The following is a 25,058-nucleotide window of genomic DNA, read 5'->3' as shown; positions in this document are numbered from 1 at the left end:
AACAAAGATTAAGGGCATAGAGGGACCTGTACACCATAGAATATTGAAACTTAGGGCAGATGACCTTATCTGAAACTTGGACCTCAGCTCATTCCTCAGCTGTAAAACAATGCTTGTGTACTTGTTACCTACGTTATGGACACCTGGACTAAACATCAGCCTCTGAAAAGCCTTTGATCTCACCCAGTTATCCATCCATCTATCCATCCTTCAGATTTTCAAGTTTACATAAGGCCTACTGAGTCCATACAATTTCTGCCTGGAAGGACCTTAGTCAAGTGAAGGAGAAAATTGTAGTTATACGTGTAACGCATGTAACAATTAGAAAGCTTAAGCTTAGAAAATGAGTCTCAAGTGAAGAGAGTCATTCCAGGTTTCAGAAATCAATCAAGACACAGAAGCAGGGATTGAGGTATAATGGCAAGAAAAAGCATAGTTTGTGTTAGGGAAGAAGAGTTTTGTGTAGCTGCAGTCTAGAAGAGTGAGCTAGAGGGCTGGAGAAGTAGGCAGGAGCCAGGAGGAGATTTCTCAAGAGCAGCAATTTGAGTGGGATAGTTCATTGTGTTGGCCATCTTGGGTACTGCAGGATGTCTAGTACCCCTGACCCCTGGGCACAAAGTGCTGGTAGCATTCCCCAGACACTAAGACATCCAGAAATGCCCCCCACAGGGAGCTGTGGTGCTCCTGGTAGAACACCACTGCAGAAATTTGCATCCCACATTGAAGAGCTTGAACCTCATTCCGTGAGTACTGAAGGTACTGAAACATTTTAAACAGGGAAGGTTCAAGGTCAGATTTGTATTTTAGCTGAATCACACTGGTAACCATGTGAAAGATGGATCTAAAGGAATAGAGAGGCAGAAAGGCCTCTGAGAGCTTCTGTATTAGTCTAGGTGAGGAATGATGAAGACTTGAATTAGAGGATGGAGATGAGCACACAGGTCAGAGAACTGCTTAGAAGGTGAAATTGGCGGGGCTTGGTTATTGACTGGCTAATAGAGACAAGAAAGTAAGGGTAATTAAAGATGACTCCAGGAAGGGATTGTAGCTGAAAGAAAATATGGGTTTAAGTCTTAAAAAGTCTTAGCTTTTGCAGAGTTTGGGCAGGTAAATGATAAGTTGTTAGAGAAATCTGATCATCTTCTCCCATCCTCCCTTGCTCTTTAGTAACCATGTTTTGAAATATAAGGAAGACATTATGACAGTCCTTGGAAAAAGGTCATTATTCTCTTACCTACAAACCTTTAAGTGCACCTTATTTTTTTTTCCCCTGCTATTAATGTGGTGTCCAAAGTCTAAATTTGCCAGTGTGGACACTGTAAGTCATATCAAATTCATCATCTCTCTCCCCTCATTGCTCTGGAGGAAAGAGTTGAGAAGTTGTAGGTGGTAGAGCTAAAGCATGTGTGAGGGACAGTCCTTGACCTCTGTCCACATACCCTGTGGCTGTGAGGGAGGGGAGAGAAACAGGAGTTGGGTAGCTTTACCAACTGGGTGTTTGGCAGCAGGATGGCCTTGATTTTTGTTTGAGAGTTTCTTGAATCTTATGTTTTGAAACACCTGGCAGAACTATGTGTGCTTGCTCTATTGATTTTGGCTCATTTCAATTTAACAATTTAAAATTCATCCTGAATTTTAATATTGTCATCCAAAGCATTAGTAATGTCTCCCAGAGCTGCATTTTCTGTGGATTGATTAGTGCATTAGTCACACGATCCTCAGAGTTATTAATAGAAGACACGGAGCTGGGTTGGACCCAGGATGGTTCCCTCTGTACTAGGTTCAATAGCTGCTCCCATTTTGACACCGAACTATTAATAATTTGTTAGTGTTCAATATGTTTAACTGACTTTTTACCCATATTATAGTCTTCACATTCTGTCCAATCTATACACATAGAATTCCTCTGAGAATGCTTTGCAGAACCATTTCTAATGCTTCAGGAAAATCAAATACGTACACTGTGCTTTTGTGAAGTTAAGACACCTGCAGTTTGTCTTAACTATTGTCAATGTACACAACGTGAACGCTGTGTGATGCTTGTCTATATGGGGTGTGATGAGCTGTTTCTTTAAGAAATAATTTTAACTTTACTGCATAATGCAACTTTCCTGAGAAAATTTTTCTTCTTACACTTATTTAAATGTGCATCTGTCATGGGCAGATGGGAATTTAATAAACACTGTATAGTTTTGTCAATGAAAAGACTATAAGAACATCCTTTAGGTGTTACACAGGAAAACTTCAAACAGAAGATAACTTATGGTGTTCACTTACACATGAGTTGATGTGGTTCATCTGTATTGTGTGTGTGTGTGTGTGTGTGTGTGTGTAGGCAGAAGTACCAGCAGCATCATACCTTCCTCGGTCATTATCATTGAATATTTCCAGTTGCACGCTAAATAGTTTCCAGGCCCTGGTTTGCTGCCCCTACCTGCTCCTCTTCTACAGAGAATAATAATTTAAAAAATCTCATCCTGTTGTTCCACTGCCCTGTATCCCCCTATATCTTCAAGGATAAACTCAAAAAGCCTTAGCTTAAGCACAAATATTTTTCTGCTCTCTGCCCCACCCCCTCCTACCTCCCAACTCACTACTCTACAGTCCCAGAGTCCAGGTCTTTGCTGCTCAAATATGGTCCATGGGCCAGCAGCATGGGCTTCCCCTGGGAGCTTACAGAACTGTAGACAAATCTCAGGCCCCACTTCAGACTGAGTCAGGACCTGCATTTCAACACAGTCCGTGGGTGATTTGTGTGCACATTAATGTTTGAGGAGCACTGCCCTAGAGCTCATGCCTTTCCAGTCATATCCTCTCACTTCCACGAATCTGAACACTTAGTGCAGTTTGGTTATTTAAATTTTATCCATGTGGAACAAGTTCTATAAAAAGTCAACACTTAAAGGCATTTGTCCCTTGCACTCCTTCAATCCCACTTCTACTCCAATACTTTAAACTCCTTGTATTAATTTCCCATCACTTATGAAATAAATAAGTCCTAGGGATGTAGTGTAGCATGGTGACTATAGTTAATAATACTGTATTGCATATTTGAAAGTTGCTAAGAGACTAGGTCTTAAAAGTTCTCATCACAAGCAAAAAGTTTTTGTAACCATGTAAGGTGATGTGTGTCAATAGACTTATTTTGTAACCACGTAAGGTGATGGGTGTCAATAGACTTCTGGGTGATCATTTTGCAATATATACAAATATCGGATCATTACATTGTACACCTGAAACTAATATCATGTTATATATCAATTATACCTTAAAAAATTTCCCATTGCTGCTGTAACAAATTACTGCAAACTTAGTGTCTTAAAACAACACAAATTTATTCTTTCACAGTCCCAGAGGTCACAAGTCAGAAGTGAGTACAAAGGGGCTAAAATCGGGGTGTCAGCAGGGCTGGTTCCTTCTGGAGGCTCTGGGGGGAATCTGTTCCTTGCCTCTTCCAGCTTCTTTGGGCTGCTGGCATTCTTTGGCTCCTTGGCCAATGTCTGCATCCCTCTAATCTCTACTTTCATCCTCCCATCACCTTCTCCTCACTCTTTGACTTTGCCTTCCTCTTGTAAGGACACTTATGATTGCGTTGGGCCCACATGGATCATTCAGATTCTCTTTCCATCTTGAGATCCTTAATTTCTGCAAAGTCCCTTTGGCCATGTAAGGTAACATTCACAGTTTTGAGGGATGGGGACACAGATATCTTTGGGGGCCCAGTGTTCATCCCACCACACTCCCTGAGCTGTTTCTTTTGTTATTTGGCTCCCCATATCCGTTAATGTGTAGATTGCTGTCTCTTGATTAATCAGTTTCAGATCTTATTAATTTCTTCTCCCCATTCTCCTAATATAATTATTCAGTATGTCAGGCTTTCCCTTATGATGACTACATAAATATTTCTCACTGCCAAGTCAGTTAGTATACTCTACATTTTCTTTCTTTTTCAACTTTATAGAATTTTCATTTTATTTTTGCATTTTCTTGGTTTCCTTTGAACACTCAACTGCCTTCCTTCAACTTTTGTGACTGTTCTATAAAATTTCCCTTGATGCAAATTTCCACACAATTCTCCCTTTTGTACCTGTCAGATAACTTGTCAATTCCGGGTTTCTTGCCCTCCTATATCTCTCTTACCTCCTGCCTTGACCTGGTCTGGTTGTTCTTTAGGCCTCTCGCACAGCTGTTGTTCTGGGACTCCCCTTCCACAGAAAGGTTCTCAGCCTTGTCTGCACATCGGAACCAGCCAGGGGGCTTTAAAATTCATTGCTGTCTGAGTCGCACCCCTAGAGATCTTGCTGTACTGTGGCCTGTGCTGCAGGGTTTTTAAAACTCCCCAGGTAATTCTGGTGTGCAGCCAAGGAAGGGAATCACTGCTTTAAAGTCATCTAGGGAACTGCTTTTATTGCTTTCTGATGTTGGGTCACCTGATTTCTGGGTCTCATTTCTTTTTGCTTTATTTTTTTTGTTTTGGTGCAGCATATTAGTTAGTAGCTTCTCAAGAGAAGACGCATGTTGAGTCCTTGCATATCAGAAACTATCTTTATTCAACCCTCATACTTAGCTTGCAATTTTCTGGTAACTATTCCAAGTTGGAAATAATTTCCCTCCAGAATTTTAAAGGCATTACTCTCCTAACTTTGAGTATTGGTTTCTGAGAAATCCAAGACCATCTGAATGTCAGTCCTTATATGAGCACTTTTCTCTGGAGATGTTTTAATATCTTCTCTTTTTTTCCTGGTGTTCTGTAATTTCATAATGCTGTGTCTTAGCATGAGGGCCATTTTTATTCATTTTCAGACTGGAAGCTCATCTCTAGTTCTAGATGATTCTCTTGTGTTATTTCTTTGATTTATTTCCCTTCGTTTTCTATTTACGGAATTATTATTCAAATCCTAGGCCTCCTAGATTTATCTTCTAATTTTTTAGTAAAAAATATTTTTCTCCTCTAATTTATCTTTGACTACTTTTTTCCCCCTACTTCTTGGCATGTTGAATTAGAAAAAACCCCAGTCCTTTCCTTCCTGAGTGTCTCCTTTACTCTTACACTACTACCACACTCACAACACTTCTCACAACACGTGTGTGGGGTCTTTTCCCCACAAGAAGCAATTCTGCAACATCAGCTGGGTGTCCTACAATTTAGCTCAATTCTGATACTACCTACCTGGAGATAGTGTCAGTTCCCCCAGGTTAAGGGTTCAATCCCATGAGACTGCCTCCCCCTTCAGATGCCAATTGTAAGTAGTATGTCCCCAGGTTACCCTCAACTTCTGTCTGACACGGCTACAAATCAGAGGTTCCTGTGACTCCCAACTTGGGTTTGAATAATTTGCTAAAGTGGCTCACAGAACTCAGGGAAGCACTTACTTACATTTACCAGTTTATTAAAGGATATGATAAAGGATACAGATGAACATGGATGAAAAGAATACATAGGGCAAGGTCTAGGAGGGTCCTGAGCTCAGGAGCTTCTAGCCCTGTGGAGTTGGGGGTCAGCCACCCTCCCAGTATATGGATGCGTTCACTTACCTGGAAGTTCCCCCAACTCTTGTACTTTTGGGGGTTTTATAGAGGCTTCCTCACATGGACATGATCAATTATTAACTCTGTTTTCAGCTCCTCTCCTCCCTTTGGAGGATGGGGGAGGGGCTGGGACTGAAAATTCTAAACTTCTAATCATGGCTTGGTCTTTCCGGTGATCACCCGGGGGCCCACCGAGAGTCACCTCATTCGAACAAAAAATGCTCCTAGTGCTCTTATCACTTAGGAATTTACAAAGGTTTCAGCAGCTCTGTGTCAGGGACAGGGTCAAAGACCAAATATGAGAATAAGAGATGCTCCTAATACTCTTATCACTTAAAAAATTATTAGGGTTTTAGGAGTTCCATGCCAGGAACTGGGGGCAAATATATATATATACACACACACACACACACATATATATACACACACAAACATATATATATACGTACATATATATACATACCTGCATATATCCATACTTATGCACACATTTATAATTTTTTTTCTGTTACTTCACACGTATTTTCTTGACTTACCTTCTAAATATTTTACTGGTTTGTCTTTCTGTAGGAGGAGGGGAGATATTTTTAATTTCCAAGAGCTCCTTTCTTCTCTGTTGCTTTATAAAAATAGCAACCTGTTCTTGTTTCATGGATAAAATATCACCTTCGTCTCTCAGAGGAAACAGTGCAGGGAGCAGAAGAAAACTTCAAAGAGGGGACCCGGAGGCTGACTGCTCAGTATGCAGGATTTTACACGATCCTTTCATTCCCAGCCTGGGATTTGACCACTGCTGCCTTCTGTACTAGGCGTGCCTGGTTTAGTTTATCCCGAGAATGCACTTTTGATTTCCTGCCAGGGTTGGGAGAATTAGCGCCTCAATTTTCAGGGTAGGAGCAGGCATGGGCCCCTTCCCATCACCCATCTGTCTTCCCCAATAGCTGGTGCATCCATTTCTTGGGCCCTCACATGGCTTTGTGCAGAAAATTGGCTTCTCGTAGGTGTCCTCTCTCCCCTCATCGGCACGTCTTTAGGTTTGTTCTTTTCCTCTCTTACTCACTTACCATTTCTTCATCTACTTTGTCTTCATAGATTTTCATCAGGGAATATAGATTTCTTTCAGTTCTTGAAGATAATTTGTGTTTGTTTCATTTTCTCCTCTCTAAACAGGGTAATCTTTGAGAGAAGAATGGAGCAGAAACATCTTTGCTCCACCATCCTGAAATGGGAACTTAATGCTTGTCATGGGTTCAATTCTGTCCCCTCAAAATTCATATGTTGACATCCTAACCTCCAGTACCTCAGAATACAGCCTTATTTGGAGATAGGTCTTTACAGAGGTAAACAAGTTAAAATGAAATCGTTAGAGTAGGCTCTCATCCAATAGGAAAAGCGTCCTTATAAAAAGGGGAAATTTGGACATAGAGACACGCATACAGAGAAGATGATGTGAATTGGTGTGGGGAGAAGACAGCCATCTACAAGCCAAGGAGAGAAGCCTAGATCCTTCCCTCACAGCCCTCAGAAGGAAGCTGCCTTGCACACACCTTGATTTTGGACTTTCAGCCTCCAGAACTGTGAGGCTATAAAATGTCTGTTGCTTAAGCCCCCCAGTCTGTGTTACTTTATCATGGCAGCCTTAGCAAAGTCATACAACGCTGTTTTTCATTTGTTCACACAATGCTTTTCCCCTTCATTAGTCTGATTCCTATTCACTCTTTAAAACACAAGCTAATGTCACCCCCTTGGAGAAGGTGTCCTTGATCCATTTTAATTAAATGTCCTTCTTTTTAGCTTCCTCCATCACAATACCTGTCATTCTGCACTGTAATTGTTAATCTTCTCCTCTGACTTCCACACTAGGCTGTAAGCACCTGAGATCTGGGATCGTGTCTTACCACAGTGCTTGCACATAGGAGGCTTAAATATTGTTTATTGAATGAATATATTACAAGCATAACTTTTAGGGGAGGATAAGTAAAATGTATATTTTAGTTGAATAACAAAAAATTAGTATTAATATATTAATATTTAACAATAGAAAAATTATGTGTATACAGTGACTTAGAAATTTTGGGGATTTAGAGCTAAGAAAAGTAGTGATCAAAAGTTTTTCCCCCCCTCCTATTATTTTTGAACAGAAGCTTCCTGTCCTGCCTAGGGATCTCAGCTGGGTAAGCAAGCATTAGTAACTTTGAACTCTTCGTAGTTAAGGTGCCATGTGACATCCCAGTTTCTGTGGCCTTTAAACGACAATTTGTGTCTAATAATCATTTTTTTTCTGAGTCAAAAACTAGGACCCATATTTTCATAAAAGAAAAACAAAGTGGTTAAGCCTGAAAGGTGTGTATCCGGATAGAATCTAGGCTCCTCTCTCAAGTCATCATGTCTGCTTTAACTAAATAGCCTACTACTCCTTTTAATGTCTTGAGTAGGAGATGGGCCCCCGACCTCCTTCCCCTCGTTCAGGTCTTATATGGAATATTTGTGATGAAGTCTAGCCTTCTCTACAATAAAAAGAAGGAATCACTGGAGAACCACTCCCCATCTCCTGTCTTATCACAATTCCCTTGTGTTTGGGATATAGATAAGAGAAAGTCATTGGCTGTGTTTGCCTGTCTACTGTAGCAGGGTTTCAATGTACGAGGGCTTTCTGAACACTGTTCTAATTAGTGGTGCTATAGATGATACAATTCCAAAAGGCTCTCTCCTGCTCTGACAAGTACTGCTTATTATTTGATGGAATATGGGTTTTATAGTGACAGAAATGGGGGAATGAATTAAGAGGTGCTTGAGAAAAATTATAGCTTAGTAAAAGCGGGGGCCAGCCTACATAAGCTTTATGGATTATTAGTGCAAAGAACCAGGCCTGAAATATGTAGCCTGCTGCTATGATGCTGCTGATAGTTTTATGAGAACAATGGAATTTCCTACGTATTAGCTTATCAGGCTGGCCTCTCTGCCTTCCAGAGGCTGAGCTACAAATCAGTGTGAGGGAGAGAAAGTGTATGACAAATGAACAGACAGAATACTTGAAATCTCATAAATTCCAGCATACGTGGTTGCTATGCCAGTGTGTGGAACTCATACACGGTGAGTCGGTGGGACTGAAGGACATCCTACTGAGTGTGCTGGCTCTCCTAAGGCTTACCCCTTGGGGTCCTAATTCAGCCAGAATTGATGACTCCTGTGCTCCTGAACGGGCTTTGTCTTCCCTCTCAGAAATAGAAATACACTGTAGGTACAGATTAGGGGTGCACAGACTTAGAAAGAAATACATCTCTGGAATTATATGGTATCCATCACCAGTGGACAAGCTATTTAATAGGATACCATTAATGAGCGGTAGACGTGTCAGTGCCTCTAAAGTCAGTGTCGCTATTGCTTGTCTCTGATATTGACTGATAAGTTAGTTCGAATATTCTTGAAAAATATATTTAACTTTCCTCTATTTGAAACCCTTCTCACTAGAAAGAATAAACTATGTTGATTATCTCCGAGGGGATATTTTTAAAGCTTAATTAAACATTTAGATCATCCTTTAAAATGTGCTGGATGATTGTGCTTATGCTAGTCTTCTGATATATCCCAAGGGACATCTTCAGACATATGCATAAATCACTCAATAAGCAAGTGTGCGTGGAGAGCTTACTGTATGCTTAGTACGGAGGCTGAGTTCTTAGAACCAGTCCCATGGTAGGCAGACAGTATGTATATTGTGGTGACGCTTTTTCCTACGATTTTTTTTCCCTCTACCTTTCAGGCCAGAAGCTGGGCTTATAGGGATTCTCTAAAGGAAGAAGAAAATAAAAAATTGCAAAAGATGAAGGAGGAACAACATCAGAAGGTATTCACAAGATCCTATTAGTCATTGCTAATGTTTTGCTTGTGGTACTAGGTAATTTGAAGGGTTTCTGAATAGAAATATTTATATACATGAAAATCCTGAAAAAATAACCTAAGCATTAAAAAATAAAAGGTGAGATGTGGGTATCTTTTAAGAACGTGATGGTGTGGGGGCTCCTTCTGGTCAAAACTCTCATGGCGCTCGGCTTTATAGGGGCTGTAGTGTGTCTGCCAAAGTTTGTGGAGAAGATGATGGAACACGTGAACTTCTGATTACAAAATAAAGCATAACCAATCACCGCTGTTTTTTAAACCAAAGATATATGAAATTACAAATAGTGTCCAGAGAATACTATAATGCACAACAAGGTAGGCAGACAAAGTTATGAAACTGGCTTAAACAGTCACCTAAAAATACACATATAATAAAATGTCGAGATACACTACAGATTTATACAAATGTGTGAGGCGTTCCAAATGTTTTAAGCAAAACAAATCAGTGAAATGAATACAGAGCCTCCTAAGAAAAGTGCTTACAGGGTAGTCCTTAGTACAATAGGAAATTTCTGGTACAGTAACTGAAAACATTCAGTGTTGTGACTTGATGGTCATACTTGCCTTTAATACATAGGCTCAAATAGGGCCAGAAACTCCTCAGCATGGCATGAGAATGATGAAGATCAGTAGTTAGCTCCAAGGTGCCACTTCGTTCCAGATCCTTAGAAAAAGCAAAATAAATTATTCAACTAGTTGGAGGCCATTATCTTACCCATCATTCCTGTTTTCCAACTTTTCTTCTTGCCGTGTTGGTGGTTGATACATCCTGTCATTTCTAATATCTCTCAAATCTATTTCTTCAATTATGCAATTAACTTGAACTCTAAGTCCCATTTGGATTTCCTTGATTTGGCTTAGTTTGGTTTTTTCCTTATGTCATTGCTGCACAAGGTGATTTATTGCGGCAATTTAATGTAAAAATCACATTGTGAAATGGACTATATGTACTAGTTGTTGTTGCTATAATTTGAACTTTTGAGTACTACCCTCCTCCCGGCAGTAGTCAACACCTTACTCGTTCATAGTTTCACCCAGCATTTGGTATAAATGACTGTGTCACTGAACTGTTTTGTGCATTGTAGATAGTAATTAAATCTTTGAAAGAAATAGTATAAGTTGTAAATTTAGTTATTAAGCTACCACATAAGCCATGAAGAAACCATGAAACATTTTTATCCTCTTGGTTTTTTTAAAAACAAATATGTTTTTCTTTTGACAAAAGCCTCATGAGATTGAAATTCACGATTACATAAGCAATGTTATAGTAAGATTCTGGTAATTAGCAAGTAGAAGCTAAATCTAGTGTATACTCATGTTGTATTTTCGATAATGTCTGCCAAATGACATGAAAGTGAGAATCTGTTTCTGTGATCTTTTAACTTAATACCAAGTCCTGAGCTACTTTCATACAGAGGAGAATGTGTAAGTCAGCATAGATATGATTTATTTTAAAATCACTTCTAATGAATTTTAAATAGTGTTTTGTAAGGTTTGGTGTGTCTATTTGGAATGTGGAAGCCATTAAAAGTAGAACATTTCACAAAGAGAATGCTCAACAGATTAGAAAATCAGATCTGAGATTTAATTTTCAGGTTGACCAGTTATTTTAAACAGTGAAGATTAAGCTTTTTATTTCCTAATCTTGTGTTTCTTTTGAAGTTTAGACAAATATTGATACACATATATTTTCTGGTTATTGACTGGACATATTTTTATTATATAATCTTTTACAAACATTATTTCCCTTTATTTACTCTAGCTTTCAGTAAAAGGAATAACTTTAGCGTGGAGAAAATTCCATCCTTAGGGATTTCAGTAACAGTGGAATACATAAGGATACTTACCCATCTGTTCTACCTTGTTTTAGCTTCTCTCTCTTTTTGTTCAATGTGTTGTTGGAAAATGTCCACTGAAGGCTGTCCCTGATTGGTAGAGTCTGTCATTCCTTATCACTTCAAAAATTTAGTTTAAGAAAACAAGAAGGATCATCTTATGGTGAGAAGATCCAGAAAAAAAATACATTTGTATCGTTGCATCTGTTTATGTGTTTGTTCATTCCATTCATCAACAAACATTCCTTGAATACCTACCTTGGAGTAATTCCCAAGTAGATCATCTGGGTTAAATTGAGATGACAGCACGTTTGTTTCTCTCTGTATGTCTCTGACTTCCACATTCTTCCATCATTCTGATCTCTGGGGACAGTAGGTTCTTCCTAAGGTTAATCTCTCAATATTTTATATTTGATTCAATTCTCGCTCCTTCTAAAAATTTATTTATAATTCTATTTTTCTCCTATACCTTCAGTGTATTCTTTTCCATTGACTACTTCTTTTGTCAACAAATATGCTCACTCTTGCCATTTTAAAATAGGCCAACTAACCCTTTCCTTGATTCTGCTGTCTGCAGAGATAGCACCTTTTCTGCTTCTAGCAAATTACCTTTGTATTTTTTTTAAAGTCTTACTTTAATTACATCTTTATTACCCATTTAATCCTAATTCCTTATGTTCTGGTTTATATTCACAAATGCTCTGAATGAAACCACTCTCTCAAGGTAAAATCCTTTCTGAACATTCAATTCAGTGGGTTTTTTGCAATCCCTATGTCCTTGTAACTCTCTAACATTATTTAAAGCTCTCCTTTTTTGGCGTGCTCTCTCTCTCTCTCTCTTTTTTTTTTTTTGGTGAGGAAGATTGGCTGTGAGCTAACATCTGTTGCCAATCTTCCTCTTTTTTTCCCCCAGTGCATATTTGTATATCCTAGTTGTAGTTCTTCTAGTTCTTCTATATGGGATGCCATCTCAGCATGGCTTGATGAGCTGTGTGTAGGTCCGCGCCTAGGATCTGAACCGGCAAACCCTGGGCTGCCTAAGTGGAGCACACGAACTTCACCTCTATGTCCCTGGGCCAGCGCCTGGCTCTTCTTTTCTTAGTGTATTATTTGGGTTGATCTATCTCAGAGTAAACTATCCCCCCAGTATATCTTCCTTCATTCGTCTATTCATTCATTCTATCAATAAACATGTACTGAGGTCCTATTACTTGCTAATCTTTGTTCGAGGTGATGGGGCTTCAATTAAGAACAGGATAGACAGGGTCCCTGCCCTTCTGAAGTTTTCTTTTTAGAGGAGGAGATAGACAATTAAAAGGACACAAAGAAATAAAACATTGCACTTTTTATTTTACAGTGAGTAACCACTTTGCAGTAATTAATGCTGCAAAAAGAAATAACTTGTGCGTTGTGATAACTTCAGAATGGTGTATCCAATTATTGTTGATTGCTTACGTCTCTCCTAAAACCCACTTTTTAGTTTAGGTATCCATCCTGATTAGCATGGCCTGTGTTTCGGAGAAGGCAGACACACACCCCAGTCCTGGAGAACCTATCCCAAATGGTCTAACTCGTCATGGGAGTTCCATTCTCCTTGCCTGTGGTTGGTTCAACCATGGATATGAGAAGTAGCGTCAACCAGTGAGACATATGGGAAGCCTGCCTGTCAGTACAGATTTTTATCAATATGAAGTATAATTCTCTTCTCATTAAGTGATTTTCAGCTTGATTTCTTGTTTATCTTGTCTGATTCTAATATTTTCTCCCCCAGCTTTTTTGTTGGAATTTATGTGGCAATTTCTTTTTCCATACTTACTTTTAACCTCTCTCTGTCACTTGGCTTAAATTGGTTTTCTAGTGATGAAAATGGCTGATTTTTCTTTTTCATACTCTTTCATACTCTTTTAATAGGCAAATTTAATATATTCTCATTTATTGTGGTTACTAGCATATTTGCACATGTTCTTGCTATATAATTTACTTTCTAACTATGTTTTCTATTTATTTTCTTGACTTTGAATTGTCTCTGTTCCATTTATTTACTTTTCTTCTCTTCACCCCTTCCTGTCATAAGATATTTCACTGTCTTTGTTTTTAATCTTGTATGGATTTGGTTGGTCGATTTAATCTCAAAATATTATGTCTCACTTAAGTTCAGGGAAATTTCTATTTTCCTTTTATATTTCTTCCCCTATATTGTCTCTTTTCTCCATTTCTGGGCTATGAATCAAGTAGATTTTAGAAATTTGAGATCTGTTCTCTATATCACTTGTTTTTCTTGTACTTCTCTCATTGGCCTTTCTCATTGCCTCCTGGGAGAAACTTTTAGCTAGATCATCCTGCTCACTAAATTATTTCATAAGTTTCGATTCTGCTTATTTGGCACAAGTGTCGAATTTGTTTAATTACCAAAAATGCTGACTGACTTTTTTGTGGCAATATTTGACTTTATAAATGATGTATTCTTTCTGATCTCTTCACTGATGGTAATTATACAAACATTAATGTTTTCTATTTACTGTTTTAACCATATTTTTTCTTTCCATATTAACTTTTATCTCCCTGATTTTCTTTCTTAAATGTTTGGTGATTCTTGGTTATTTTCTCAAGTTTCCTTGGGCATGCTGCCAAGTGAGGTACGCAGGAGATAGTCTTCTGGGTGTGGGGTAGCCTCTTGTTCTCCTTTAGTCAGTAGGCACCTGGGTCACTGTGCTGTTTCTCTGAGACCAGACACCCCTTCTCCATATACTGTTTACCTGGTGGGCCATGTCAGTGCTGTCTGCAGTGTAGCGTAAGTGTGTGAGGGGAAAGAGCCCGCTGCCAAGCTGCCCTCAGTGCAGTTCTCCAACTGATCAGCTTCATGACCGCCTCACTGTTCCCTCCCGAAGCTCCTTCAGAAGCACTGCTAACTCAGCTCCAGTTTACCCTGGACTTTTTTTTCTCTGTGTGAATTATTCTGTCTCCTTTCTACCTTTCAGGAGTTCAAAAAAATTTCTGATAGATTCAGTGCACTTACTAGTTTGCATGGTTATCAATTTTATATAGTCATCTGGAAAGTAAACAAACCAAAAAATAAGAAAATACTTCAATTACTGGGTGACAGAAAATTATTATAGAATCCATAAAAAATTATGGTGAAGGCGCTTTTTAGGGAATGCATGCAAAGCTGTACTTGGAGACGTTGTACTCAGAGAAAGAAAAATCATGACTTCTAAATCCAATCAGTACTAAAAAAAGAAATAAGCAGCCAATCCAAGAATTTAGAACAAGAACAATAAATGATACTGAAGGAAGTAATTAAGGACAGAAATTAATAATAAAACTTCAAGAAACAGCTGTTATAAAAACCCAACAGCTTGTTCTTTGATAAGGTCAACAAAATAAACAAATCTCTGACAAGACTAATCAGGAAGAGATTAGTAAAAACATAAATATACAACATTAGAAATGAGGATCTAGAACCATAGATTTAGAAAAGATTAAGTTTATATTACTATAGATAATACCATGCTAATAAATTGAATATGTGGATTAAGTGAATGATTTTATAGGAAAATATAAAACTCTAAAATGACTCAAAGAATTAAAATACATGAAGAAAAATGAAAATGCAAGAGATTTCTAAAGTTTTTAAGAGTTACTTTCCCCAACAAGCTAAACTTGGATCATTTTATAGGCAAAATCGTTTGAATTTTCAAAGAACAGATTTTTTTCCTATGATTTACAAATTGTTTTGGAACAAAGAAAAAGATGAAATAATTTAGAACTGATGTTATTTAACTATCATCCCCATGATGTCACAACCTGATAAAGGGAGTATGCGTGCACACCCACACACACAGAAACATATAGAGATTAATATCTGAAAGAAAATTCTAGTTAATGGGATTTTTCTCTTAAATAATTTACCAAGGCAAAGTAAGGTTTATTCTAGGAATGCAAAGATGACTAGCTATATATTATAGCTTTTTATATCTTATCACTGGAATGGGATAAGTCATGAAAAAAAGCATATGACCACCTCTTTATCTGCAAAAGAAAAAAAGGGCATTAATAAATTTTAACCTCTACTATCAATTTAAAAAAGAAACTATAGTGAACCAGAAAAAAAAGAATTTTCATAACATAGGTATAGTATTCCAAACTAATAACTAACATTATACTCAGTGATGAAGCATTAGAACAGTGAATAACATAAGGATATCAGCAACCCCTACCACTAACCAGTATTGTTCAGGAAATGCTAACCTAGTGCTTCTCAAAGTTATTTCATGGAAATCTACCCCTCCCCACCCCCCTTTTAAGCTAAAAACTCTTAATACAGCGTGGAACAAGGTTTGGGAATTGTTTTAGCCAACTTGGTAAGACAAAAATTAAAAAAGGGAGCTTTTCTAATTATTAGAAATAAGTAATTATTTATGGGTAAGAGCAATTTGCCTATATAACCCAAGAGAATCAACTGAAAAATGATTAGAGCAGGTGGAGTTAAGTAAGAGTTGGTTATAAAATATATATGAGAATCAACAACTTTCTCAAATATCAGCAAAAATTAATTGCAAAATGTAACGGGATAAAAAGATCTCAAGAAACTCTGTAAAAAAGAAAATTGCTCAATCCCTAAAAAAAAATAACCCATAAACTTTCCTGTGCTCCATAAGTGTCGATTTGAATGACGCAGAGATGGATGACGCTCTCGAATGGTAAAATTCAATATTGTAATAACTACTGTTCTATCCAAGTTAATTTGTGAGTTTAGTGCAATCCCAATAAAAATTTCAGTAGAATTTGAGGTAGTTTGAAAAACTATTTCTACATTTCAACTGAGAGAATGATCACAAGATTAAACAAGAAACTTTCCAAAAATGTGGATAATTTGTGCATTTGCTGGGGCGAGGAGAAGTTATGCTATTAGTTGTTAAAAATTACTTCAAACTCGCTTGTCTTGCTGCTGATGAGAGGTGAACTGAAGGGCTCTTTGACAATATCAAATTCTGAAGAGTTTCCTAAAGGTGAAAATATTAGATCTAAAAGATATATATCTATTCTGAGGAAATACTCAGAGATGCACACAAAATTTATGTACAAGGTGGTTTATTTTTAAAATGATGTTAATGGAAAGTTTGAAACAATTTGTTCAGTGATAGAAGATTTGGAAGATGTGAAGCCTGGCATATCATGCATCAATTACTACCATGTTTTAGTGACATAGGAATATGTTCACTTGTATTAAAATAAAAAAGGGATTATAAAATAGAATATGCGTAAGTTTTGAAATCTACTTCCTCTTCTTATTGTACTTTGTACAAATTATTTCATCTCTCTAAGCCTCATCTGCTTTGTACGACAGTGATGTTGTTTACCTTATGACATTGTTTCTGGGATTAAATGAGAGAAAGCACATGGAGAGTTTACCCTAATGCCTGACGTGTGGTGAGCCTGCAAATGTGACCTGAGGTGATGACAACAACTTGTAATCTATGTGTATAAGTCAAGAAATGAAGGAAATATACTGACATGTTAAAGGAGCTTATCTCTGGAGGGGCGAGTTTTTTATGAGTGATCATTATGTTTTCCTTTATAGTTTCTATACTTCCTACGTTTTCCAGGATGAATAAGTAACTTTTATGAGAAAAAGTATTTTTTAAAAGTTAGAAGAAAATTGATAGGAAATATTTCTGGGTGGGAGATAGAGAGCTGTGTGATTCAACGATTATTGTAGCTGGAAGTCTATTTCTTTTTATATAAAAATGATAGAACTGAGCCAGCCCTAGTGATTAAAGTTCTGTTCTCACCACTTCAGCAGCCCAGGTTCATTTCCTGGTCTTGGCACCACACCACCTGTCTGTCAGTTGCCATGCTGAGGTGGCGGCTCACATAGAACTAGGCCTTACAACCATGCACTGGGGCTGTGGGGAGGAAGAAAAAAAAAGAGGAAGATTGATAACAAATGTTAGCACAGGGTGAATCTTTCCCTGCAAAAAGAGGAGAAAGAGAAGAGCTAACAAAACCAGTAAAACGGGAGTGCACAATATTATTCTATTTTTTGACTCCTGTACTTTACACGTTAGTATTTACTTCCTTTGGTTTGGTTGGTCTTCTCATAATTTTTTAAGGTAGTTTCACTTTTTCTCGTAGCCCAGGCTGTCTTTGTCTTTCTGGGCAGAGGTATTACTGTGGGGGGCCACTGAGCAGTCTTCTCTAAACTGTCTCCCTCTCCTCCCCACAATAGCTCTTCTTCTGAATCACAAAACATTCAAAGGACGGGGTTCTTTAACTTCTGTGGCGTCAACGCTTCTGCTTCTGATCCTTTTCCTCAAGTTGAGAGATCATCCTCTCCTGGGAGAAGTTTGTCCTGCCTGGGTGATGGCACTCTAATGTTTACATGAAGCAGTTAAGCTGAACCGTGTCGGAACATGCCTCACTGGGATTCAGACATGATTTTAAAATGAGCCAAACCCAGTCTTCAATCGCTGCACTACAGCCTTGCTTTGGAGCATACCTTTCATTCTAGCCTCACCAGGTTTCTCGAGTGTCCAGGCTTGCATGCACCTGGTTGTTGTATAGTGGACCCTTTGGTAAATTGGAACACAGAAAAGCGATTTCTAAAACCTCTAGCAGGAAATGGTGATCCCTTTTCTTCTTGCTGTTGGGTTGGGCCCCTAGTAGAAATCTTGGTGCCTGCCTGCACCTCCCCAGACCAGCCCCTCTTGAGAGTAGCCCTGGGAGGGTGGCAGGGGCAGTGGTGCCATTTGCAGTGTTGTCCTCATTTACCATACACCACTTGGCCAATGGCTACAGGAAGTTCTCTTGGCATCTCCAAGTGATATATTGTTTATCATATTACTTAAGTACCCTCTTTGTACGGAGCTCTGTGTGAATGCAGGGAGTTGTGTAGAGCAGTGAGAAGACATGCTCTCTTTCCTCTGGGAGCCTTCACGGATGCGCTTAAAATGTCGAACATCACCCAGGTACATTTGTTCCTTGTTCCTCTTGTTTGCATCCCTTCCTTCATATTCCCATGTCATGTTGCTTGAACTTGTGTTCAGCAATGCATTTCTTTCTGCTTTGTGTCCTGGTTGTTTCTGGGTTTGTTTCCCTCATTATACTGCGATTTCCCTCAGGGTGGAGTTGTGTCTTCTTTGTATCTGTACCGTCAGCATGAATCCAGGTATCTGGAAAATGGTTGGTGCTTAACAAATATGAATTGAGTGGGACAGGACTTGACAGTGTCTCGGATGCTGTGCGTCATGTCCCCCTGCTTAGAGCGTGTTGACTTTCTTAATGCCCAAAGCTCAGTCCTTGGAACAAGAATGACTTATTTTATATCTGTCCCACTGTGTATTGCACTTCTGTGTGAGAACCCAGTAAATGAACCAAGAATATGCTTATAAGGCATGCTGACACATCCACAGTGGCTGTCAGTTCAGCAGAACAAATTAATTAGTTGAAATTATCCTTCGCGGTACCCAAGGAAAACCAGCCTCTCCCTGGTAAATACACTTTGCTATTTGTAGAATAATAATCCCAAGTGCGATGATGCCAGAGCCTTCCCTTCTGCCATCTGGAGTGATGTTCTTGCATGGTGACGCCTCATCAGCTGCCCGTCCATCCCCACTTCCCTCCTGCTCTGTCTCCTCCTCTCCCCTGTCCTGGTCTCCGTAATAGGATGATGCTTGTTATTCTCTTCCCATCCTCTTTTCTTCCTCCCTACCAGTTCTTGGCTTCATAATGTAGTGTTTTGCTCTTTTACATCTTTAAGTATTAAAAACTATATATTTATTGGGATTTTTAAATGAATCAGAAATGGTGTCCCACGCAGATAAACTTCTGTTGACGGTATGAAGAAGTAATATATAAACATGGTTCAAAAACACTGTGTATGATGTTAAAACTTCCTTCCCCGTCCATCTACCCTCCATGATTCTCTCCTCAGTGATAACTACATTGGACATTTTAGTATGCGTTTTTCCATAAAAACGTTTTAAATATGGTATACGCCAGCATATAAAAGTTGAGATGGATGTGTGCGTATCTTTTCTGTTTATGTGGAACATTCCCAGGAGCACTGCTCTGAACCTATCTTTTATCACTTAATGTATCTTACAGATCTCTCAGGTGCTTCTCCCTCCCCCCATCTACCTTATTCCTTCTAACTGTTGCATAGGATTCCATTGTGTGGGTAGTCCACCTTATCATGCCAGTTCCTTATTAATGGGCATTAAGACTTTCTCTTAAACTTCTAGTGTTTCAGTAATACAACTGTGCCTATCCTTACTTATCTCTTACATCTTTGTACACTTATGCTTACATCTTGGAACACTTCTGTAAAGGATGTGTACATTTTACATGTTGATGGTTATTGCTAAACTGTCCTCCAAAAATTAAGTTAGTTTTCACTGATTTAGGCATTCCGCCAAAGTACTTGAATGTACCTGATTCTCTATGAAACTTTTCTAGTTTTTGCCAATATCATGGGAGAAAAGTTTTGTCTCACTGTTCTGATTTATATTTCTTTGATTATATGTGAAGATGACGATTATTTTGAATTTATAGGCAACCTGTAGCTTATCTGTGAACTTCTTCCTATCCTTGGCCCTTTTTCTGTTGGTCGCTGTTTCCTTATTGGTTTATATGAAGTCTTTAGCCACCGTCTCAGGTGTTCCTTGTGCCTCCAGCTGAAATAGTAACTGTGCCTCTGACCCTCACATCAACAAGTTTAATCTTCTGCATAGGATTATGATCTGGTATTTTTCTCACTTGTTTATGGGTTTCCTTTCTTCTAGAATATGAACTCTTAAGGAGCAAACATCTCATCTGTCTTGTTCATTGTTGTATTCCCATCACCTAGCTCAAAGCCTGGCTCATAATAAGCACTCAGATACTGTTGAGTGAATGAATGAAAGAATAATAAAATTAGCTTATGTGTCATAAAAATTCAGGTTTGGTTTTTTTGAGTTTGTGTATGTTATTTTTTCCCAATAGAAGCTGTGAATTTTTATTCAGCCAAATTTATCAATTTTTAAAAATGATTTCTGGATCTTCCTCACTCCAAGTTGATAAGTAAATTTATCCAGGACTTCTTCGAAAACTTCTATGGTTCCATCCTTTAGGTTCAAATCTTAGACCTTTACAACACTTATTTTGACATGAAAAATAAAGGATATAGTTTTAATCTTTTTCACAATGGTTGGCTATTTCTTTATCATTCATTTTCTATCTCTCCTGCGTGACTTTAGCACAACTTTCTGGTAAGCTGCATTTCCACGGATTAGATATTTTCCGGGACTCAATCAAATTGTCTTAATTACTGTAGTTTCATGATATGTTTTAATAGTTGGTGAAGTTGGTTCTTCTTCATTTCTTTTCTTTTTTTCAGAATTTTTTCATGGCTATGATTGCATATTTATTTTTTCCAGATAGACTTCAGGATCATTTTGCCAAGGCGGAAAAAATTATTTTAAAAATTATTTTAGAGAACTATGTAATAATATACATATATGTACATAATATATGTGTCTTATAGTTCTTAAAAATCTATCTCATGTCCAGAACTGATGAGAATTTAATTTGTTTAGAGTTCATTTTATTAAACTTAGGATGGGCTGGATACTGGAAGTGGCTCATGGGAGAAATGGGTTTATGTGTGTGAGAAGAATTAGCATCCTTTGACAAGAGGGATTTAGGTTTGAGCTTTGGTTAGACATGTTCTGCTAGAACTTTTGAGTATAAATGGGTCCTATAGTTCTGGATGTGGCTGTTTATAATTGATATGAGGAACTACAGACAAGTTATCCTTAATCTTAACTGCCTATTTTGGTTGCATCTTGCAGAAGATTATATACAAGAAAATCTAAGCTCTAGTCTTTATTTTGCTACTAAAGAGCCATTTAGCTCTTGACAAGTTACTTAAACTGAGTCTCTGATCCTGTTTCCTCATCTGTAAAACAAGCATAATAGTGCTCATTTATTCACTCATTCATTTATCAAATAATACTTTATCTACTTGCCTATCTCTGTGAATGGTTGTGAGGATCAAGAAACAGAATTCTGGTAAAATTTTTTGTTTGAAAATGTTAAGGTCTTCTAGGTTAAACATTGAACTTTCAAAATATTTCATTTGCTTATCTCCAGTCTCTTTTCCAAACCCCACTAAAAAACAATAAAGGAAAAACATTTTTTTGAAAGGCATAAAACAGTAAGAACAAAAGAACAGGCCAGGACACTGCAGCAAAGAAAAGATATCAACAAAATTTTGGAAGCTGGAAAGTAGAGTGGGAAAAGCCAGAACTCACCTGCAAGAAGCAGTAAGATGCCAAGTTGGAGCAGTCCTGATGCAACTCTGGAATTGGAGGCAGCTGGTACCTCTGAAGGCTGGGGTTGAGAAGAGGAGGATGAATTAGAAGTCTAAATAAGGAGCTGTAAGAACCCTAGAGCCCCTCTTCCACCATACTGGCAGTTAAAAAATGTTGTAAATGGGCCAGCCCTGTGGCCAAGTGGTTAAGTTCACACCCTCTGCTTCAGTGACCCTGGGTTTCCCTGGTTCGGATCCTGGGTGCTCATCCGACCATGCTGTGGTACCGTCCCACATAACACAACCAGAAGGACCTACAATTAGAACATACAACTATGTACTGGGGGACTTTGAGGAGAAGAAGAAGGGGGGAAAAAAAAAGAAGATTGGCAACAGATGTTAGCTTAGGTGACAATCTTAAAAAAAAATATTGTAAGGATAAGCGATGAGGATGGTGATGTACTGGGAAGAGAGAAGTTGGGCTTGGGATGGAGGTAGTAATAGAGGCACAAATCTTTTCTGTAGTAGGAAGCCAAAAGATAATACAGATTTTTAAAAAAGGAAAAAAGAGATTATGCATGCTATTAAGGAGATAATTGACAGATGAAACCACACATAGGAGTTGAAAATGATTGGAGGTAGTGGTGAGGGGGAGGACTGGAGCTTTGTTTATGGGTAGTACTAATAAGTAGTACTGTTACTTAGTAGACTTTTAAAACTATGTACATATAGTGACACAAATTAAAATGAAATGAAGGACTTTATGCTATTGTAGAGAAGTGAGTCTCTAGCACAAGACTTGACATCTAGGTGGTTAATATATACTTGTTGAATTGTTGAATGGATATTATTCAATTATTTAGAAAACTCTCTAATTTTTCCCTTGTTGGTGTTAGATGAGAGTTAGAATTAAATAATGTACTTTAGAGATTCATTAGTAGTGTATTGGGAGTATCACAGTATTAGAAACCAGTCTTTCTATTTTGGAGACTGTGGAATGTTGGAAGGCCTTGAATAGTTAAAAAAATAATAAATAAATAAATATACATATATATATATATATCTGAACTTTGAACTTTTTTATACTTTTCATCAAGGGAGTTTTGGGGTTGAAAAAAATACATGTAGGGACTCGCTCCATGGCCTAGTGTTTAAGTTTGGCGCACTCTGCTTCAGCAGCCCAGGTTCGGTTCCCAGGTGTGGACCTACACCATTTGTCAGTGGCCATGCTGTGGCAGCGACCCACATCCAAAATAGAGGAAGACTGGCATAGATATTAGTTCAAGGAGAATCTTCCTCAGCAAAAAGAAAAAAAAAATGCATATGTTGGTATGTGTTTATCAAGACTTGACAGTATTTTCTCTATCAAAAAATCTCTGTCTCAGGCACTAACTTATGACGTGGGCCTGATAATTCTCTTCTCGCTGTTTTTGTCTCTTTGAAATGGGGTTAAAATTCAGTCTGCCTCAAGGTAGGCAGTTGGGTATTATAGAAATCTTGGCACCCAGTCCTTTGGTTTAATATTGTAAACAGAGTAACTGAGTTTGGAATTTGAGTTGCCTCTTCCAGGATGGTAATCAGCATGACAGAAGCTAGAGATTTAGTTGTAGGAACGTGATCTATTTGAAGCAAAGTATCCCCTCCAGGGAGTCCAAAGTTATGCTCCTATTAGAAGTAACTAGTCAATAATAGGTGAGCGATTATTCTCCAGGATGGAGGATGTTGTACTAACAGAATTTCACTACAGAATTGAGTCCAATATTTATTTGTAGGTTGCTACAAATTTATTGGGAAAGAAATGCTAAAGAAATACCAAGAAATGGTTTTGTGTGACATTCCTTAAGGAACTAATTTGATTTGTTTTTCTTCATAAGACACACATGAGTTTGACTCCCATTGTGTTTTCTTCTGTGCGTATTTTACCTTTTGGTCTAATATCTTGACCATGCATTGGCTTTTTAATCTCTCTCACAGAGCTATTGTTTGACTAAGGCACAATTATTTTTGCTACCTAGTTATATAAGAAAATAGTTTCACATGGAAATGGTACTTCAGTAAAAGTTTCAGAAATGAAATATTGTACTACCTAAGCTTAAATATGTAATCGATTTAGGTGTTTTCTGTATAACCATGTACTGAAAACTATATTTTGTTCCTAGAGTGAATTACTGGAATTAAAGCGACAACAACAGGAGGAAGAAAGAACCCAAACCCGGCAGACTGAGCACAGGAGGTATAAATGGTTAATAAAATAAGCATTCTTGGTAAAAACATTTACTTATAAAGGTTTCACAATGTTTTAGGAAAACACTATAGTGATAGTGAATGTGGTTTTGGAATCTATATCACCTTTATAATCTTTATATTATTGGGGTGTGGTGTGTGTGTGAGGGATACCAACTGCCACATATTGGATATTGTGTGTGTGTGCACATATGTGTACATATTTACACACACGCAACATCCAATTTTTCTGGATAGATGGCATAAATTCATGTTAGAAAACTGAATCATGCTCTCAAGCTCTGTGTTTATTCATGATATATTTAATTTGGCTTCCATAGGATGAAGCATCTTAATCTTTTGAGATGATGCTTTGCTGTTTGTAGACTACTTTAGAATAATTAGACTAGTACAGATGGTGAGATACCCATACTTGAACACAAAAGTTCAGACACGAACTACCATTAAACTTGTTTTGCATTGACTAAGGTATTAGGGGAAAAAAAACCTTAAAATAGAATCATTATGTAATTTTTAATAGCTCAAGTACTCTCTATCTTATTCCTAATATCAGATGTTAAGACTACTCAGTGAAATATCATGTTGATGTTGGGACAGTGCTAATAACCACTATGTTGTCTGTCACTGTTATGCTAGAGTTTTCCCAAGGGGCACTTGGGTTATTTGAGCTTATTGCAGTGCACTTTAGTGTCTCAGGAGAAGAATTCAGTGTAAAGGCTTTCATGATTTAAAGGAGCACATTCTTCTTTTGAAACCGAGTGGCTTCTTTTATGTCTTTCACCTTTCCACTCTCGCTGGCTTGTATTTTTAAACCATGGTGGTTTCATTTTGTAAATGAGACTTTAAAGAGCATTAACGGAAGCTCCCAGTTTTGCTGGAACCACTAACTGTGGATGGGTGCTCATGTTGTTTTGGCTGGATTTTGCTGCTCCCATAGTCCGGTCAAAATAGTTTTAAAATGTCAAGTGTGAATTTATGTTTTCTTCTCTGATTATGAGGAAACATCAGAACTCTGATACACTGGTTAGGCTATTTTGTTGAGTAAAGGGGGACTGTTACTGCAGCCTGTTTTTTATAAAGTAGCTCATAAATTGGTTTAGCCCTTTTTCATTGGTTTTTCTCATTTTCTCTTTAAAAATGTTTCCATTAAAAAATGTGATATTATATTAACTGGTTATTTGTGGTAGCTGGTCATTTTTCTGAATCTCTGAGGATTAAGTGGATTGTAAGGCTTTAAGCATCTTAAAGATAGTGATATG

At 37.9% G+C, this 25,058-nt stretch overlaps 1 protein-coding gene across 2 annotated transcripts in view; it reads left to right on the top strand.

Moving 5' to 3' along the window:
• EPSTI1 (epithelial stromal interaction 1) overlaps positions 1–25,058 on the top strand; it is a 94,446-nt gene that overhangs the window by 57,083 nt on the left and 12,305 nt on the right. For both annotated transcript variants that reach the window (XM_046663738.1, XM_046663737.1), the window contains exons 8-9: positions 9,293–9,376; positions 23,715–23,788. In XM_046663738.1, coding sequence (XP_046519694.1) covers positions 9,293–9,376; positions 23,715–23,788 — 158 coding nt within the window. The remainder of the gene's footprint in view (positions 1–9,292; positions 9,377–23,714; positions 23,789–25,058) is intronic.

This window comes from Equus quagga, chromosome 6, assembly GCF_021613505.1.
Source record: "Equus quagga isolate Etosha38 chromosome 6, UCLA_HA_Equagga_1.0, whole genome shotgun sequence".
Classification (NCBI taxonomy): domain Eukaryota; kingdom Metazoa; phylum Chordata; class Mammalia; order Perissodactyla; family Equidae; genus Equus; species Equus quagga.
The sequence above is the reverse complement of the archived record's forward strand: the minus strand, read 5'-3'. Positions and strand labels throughout refer to the sequence as shown.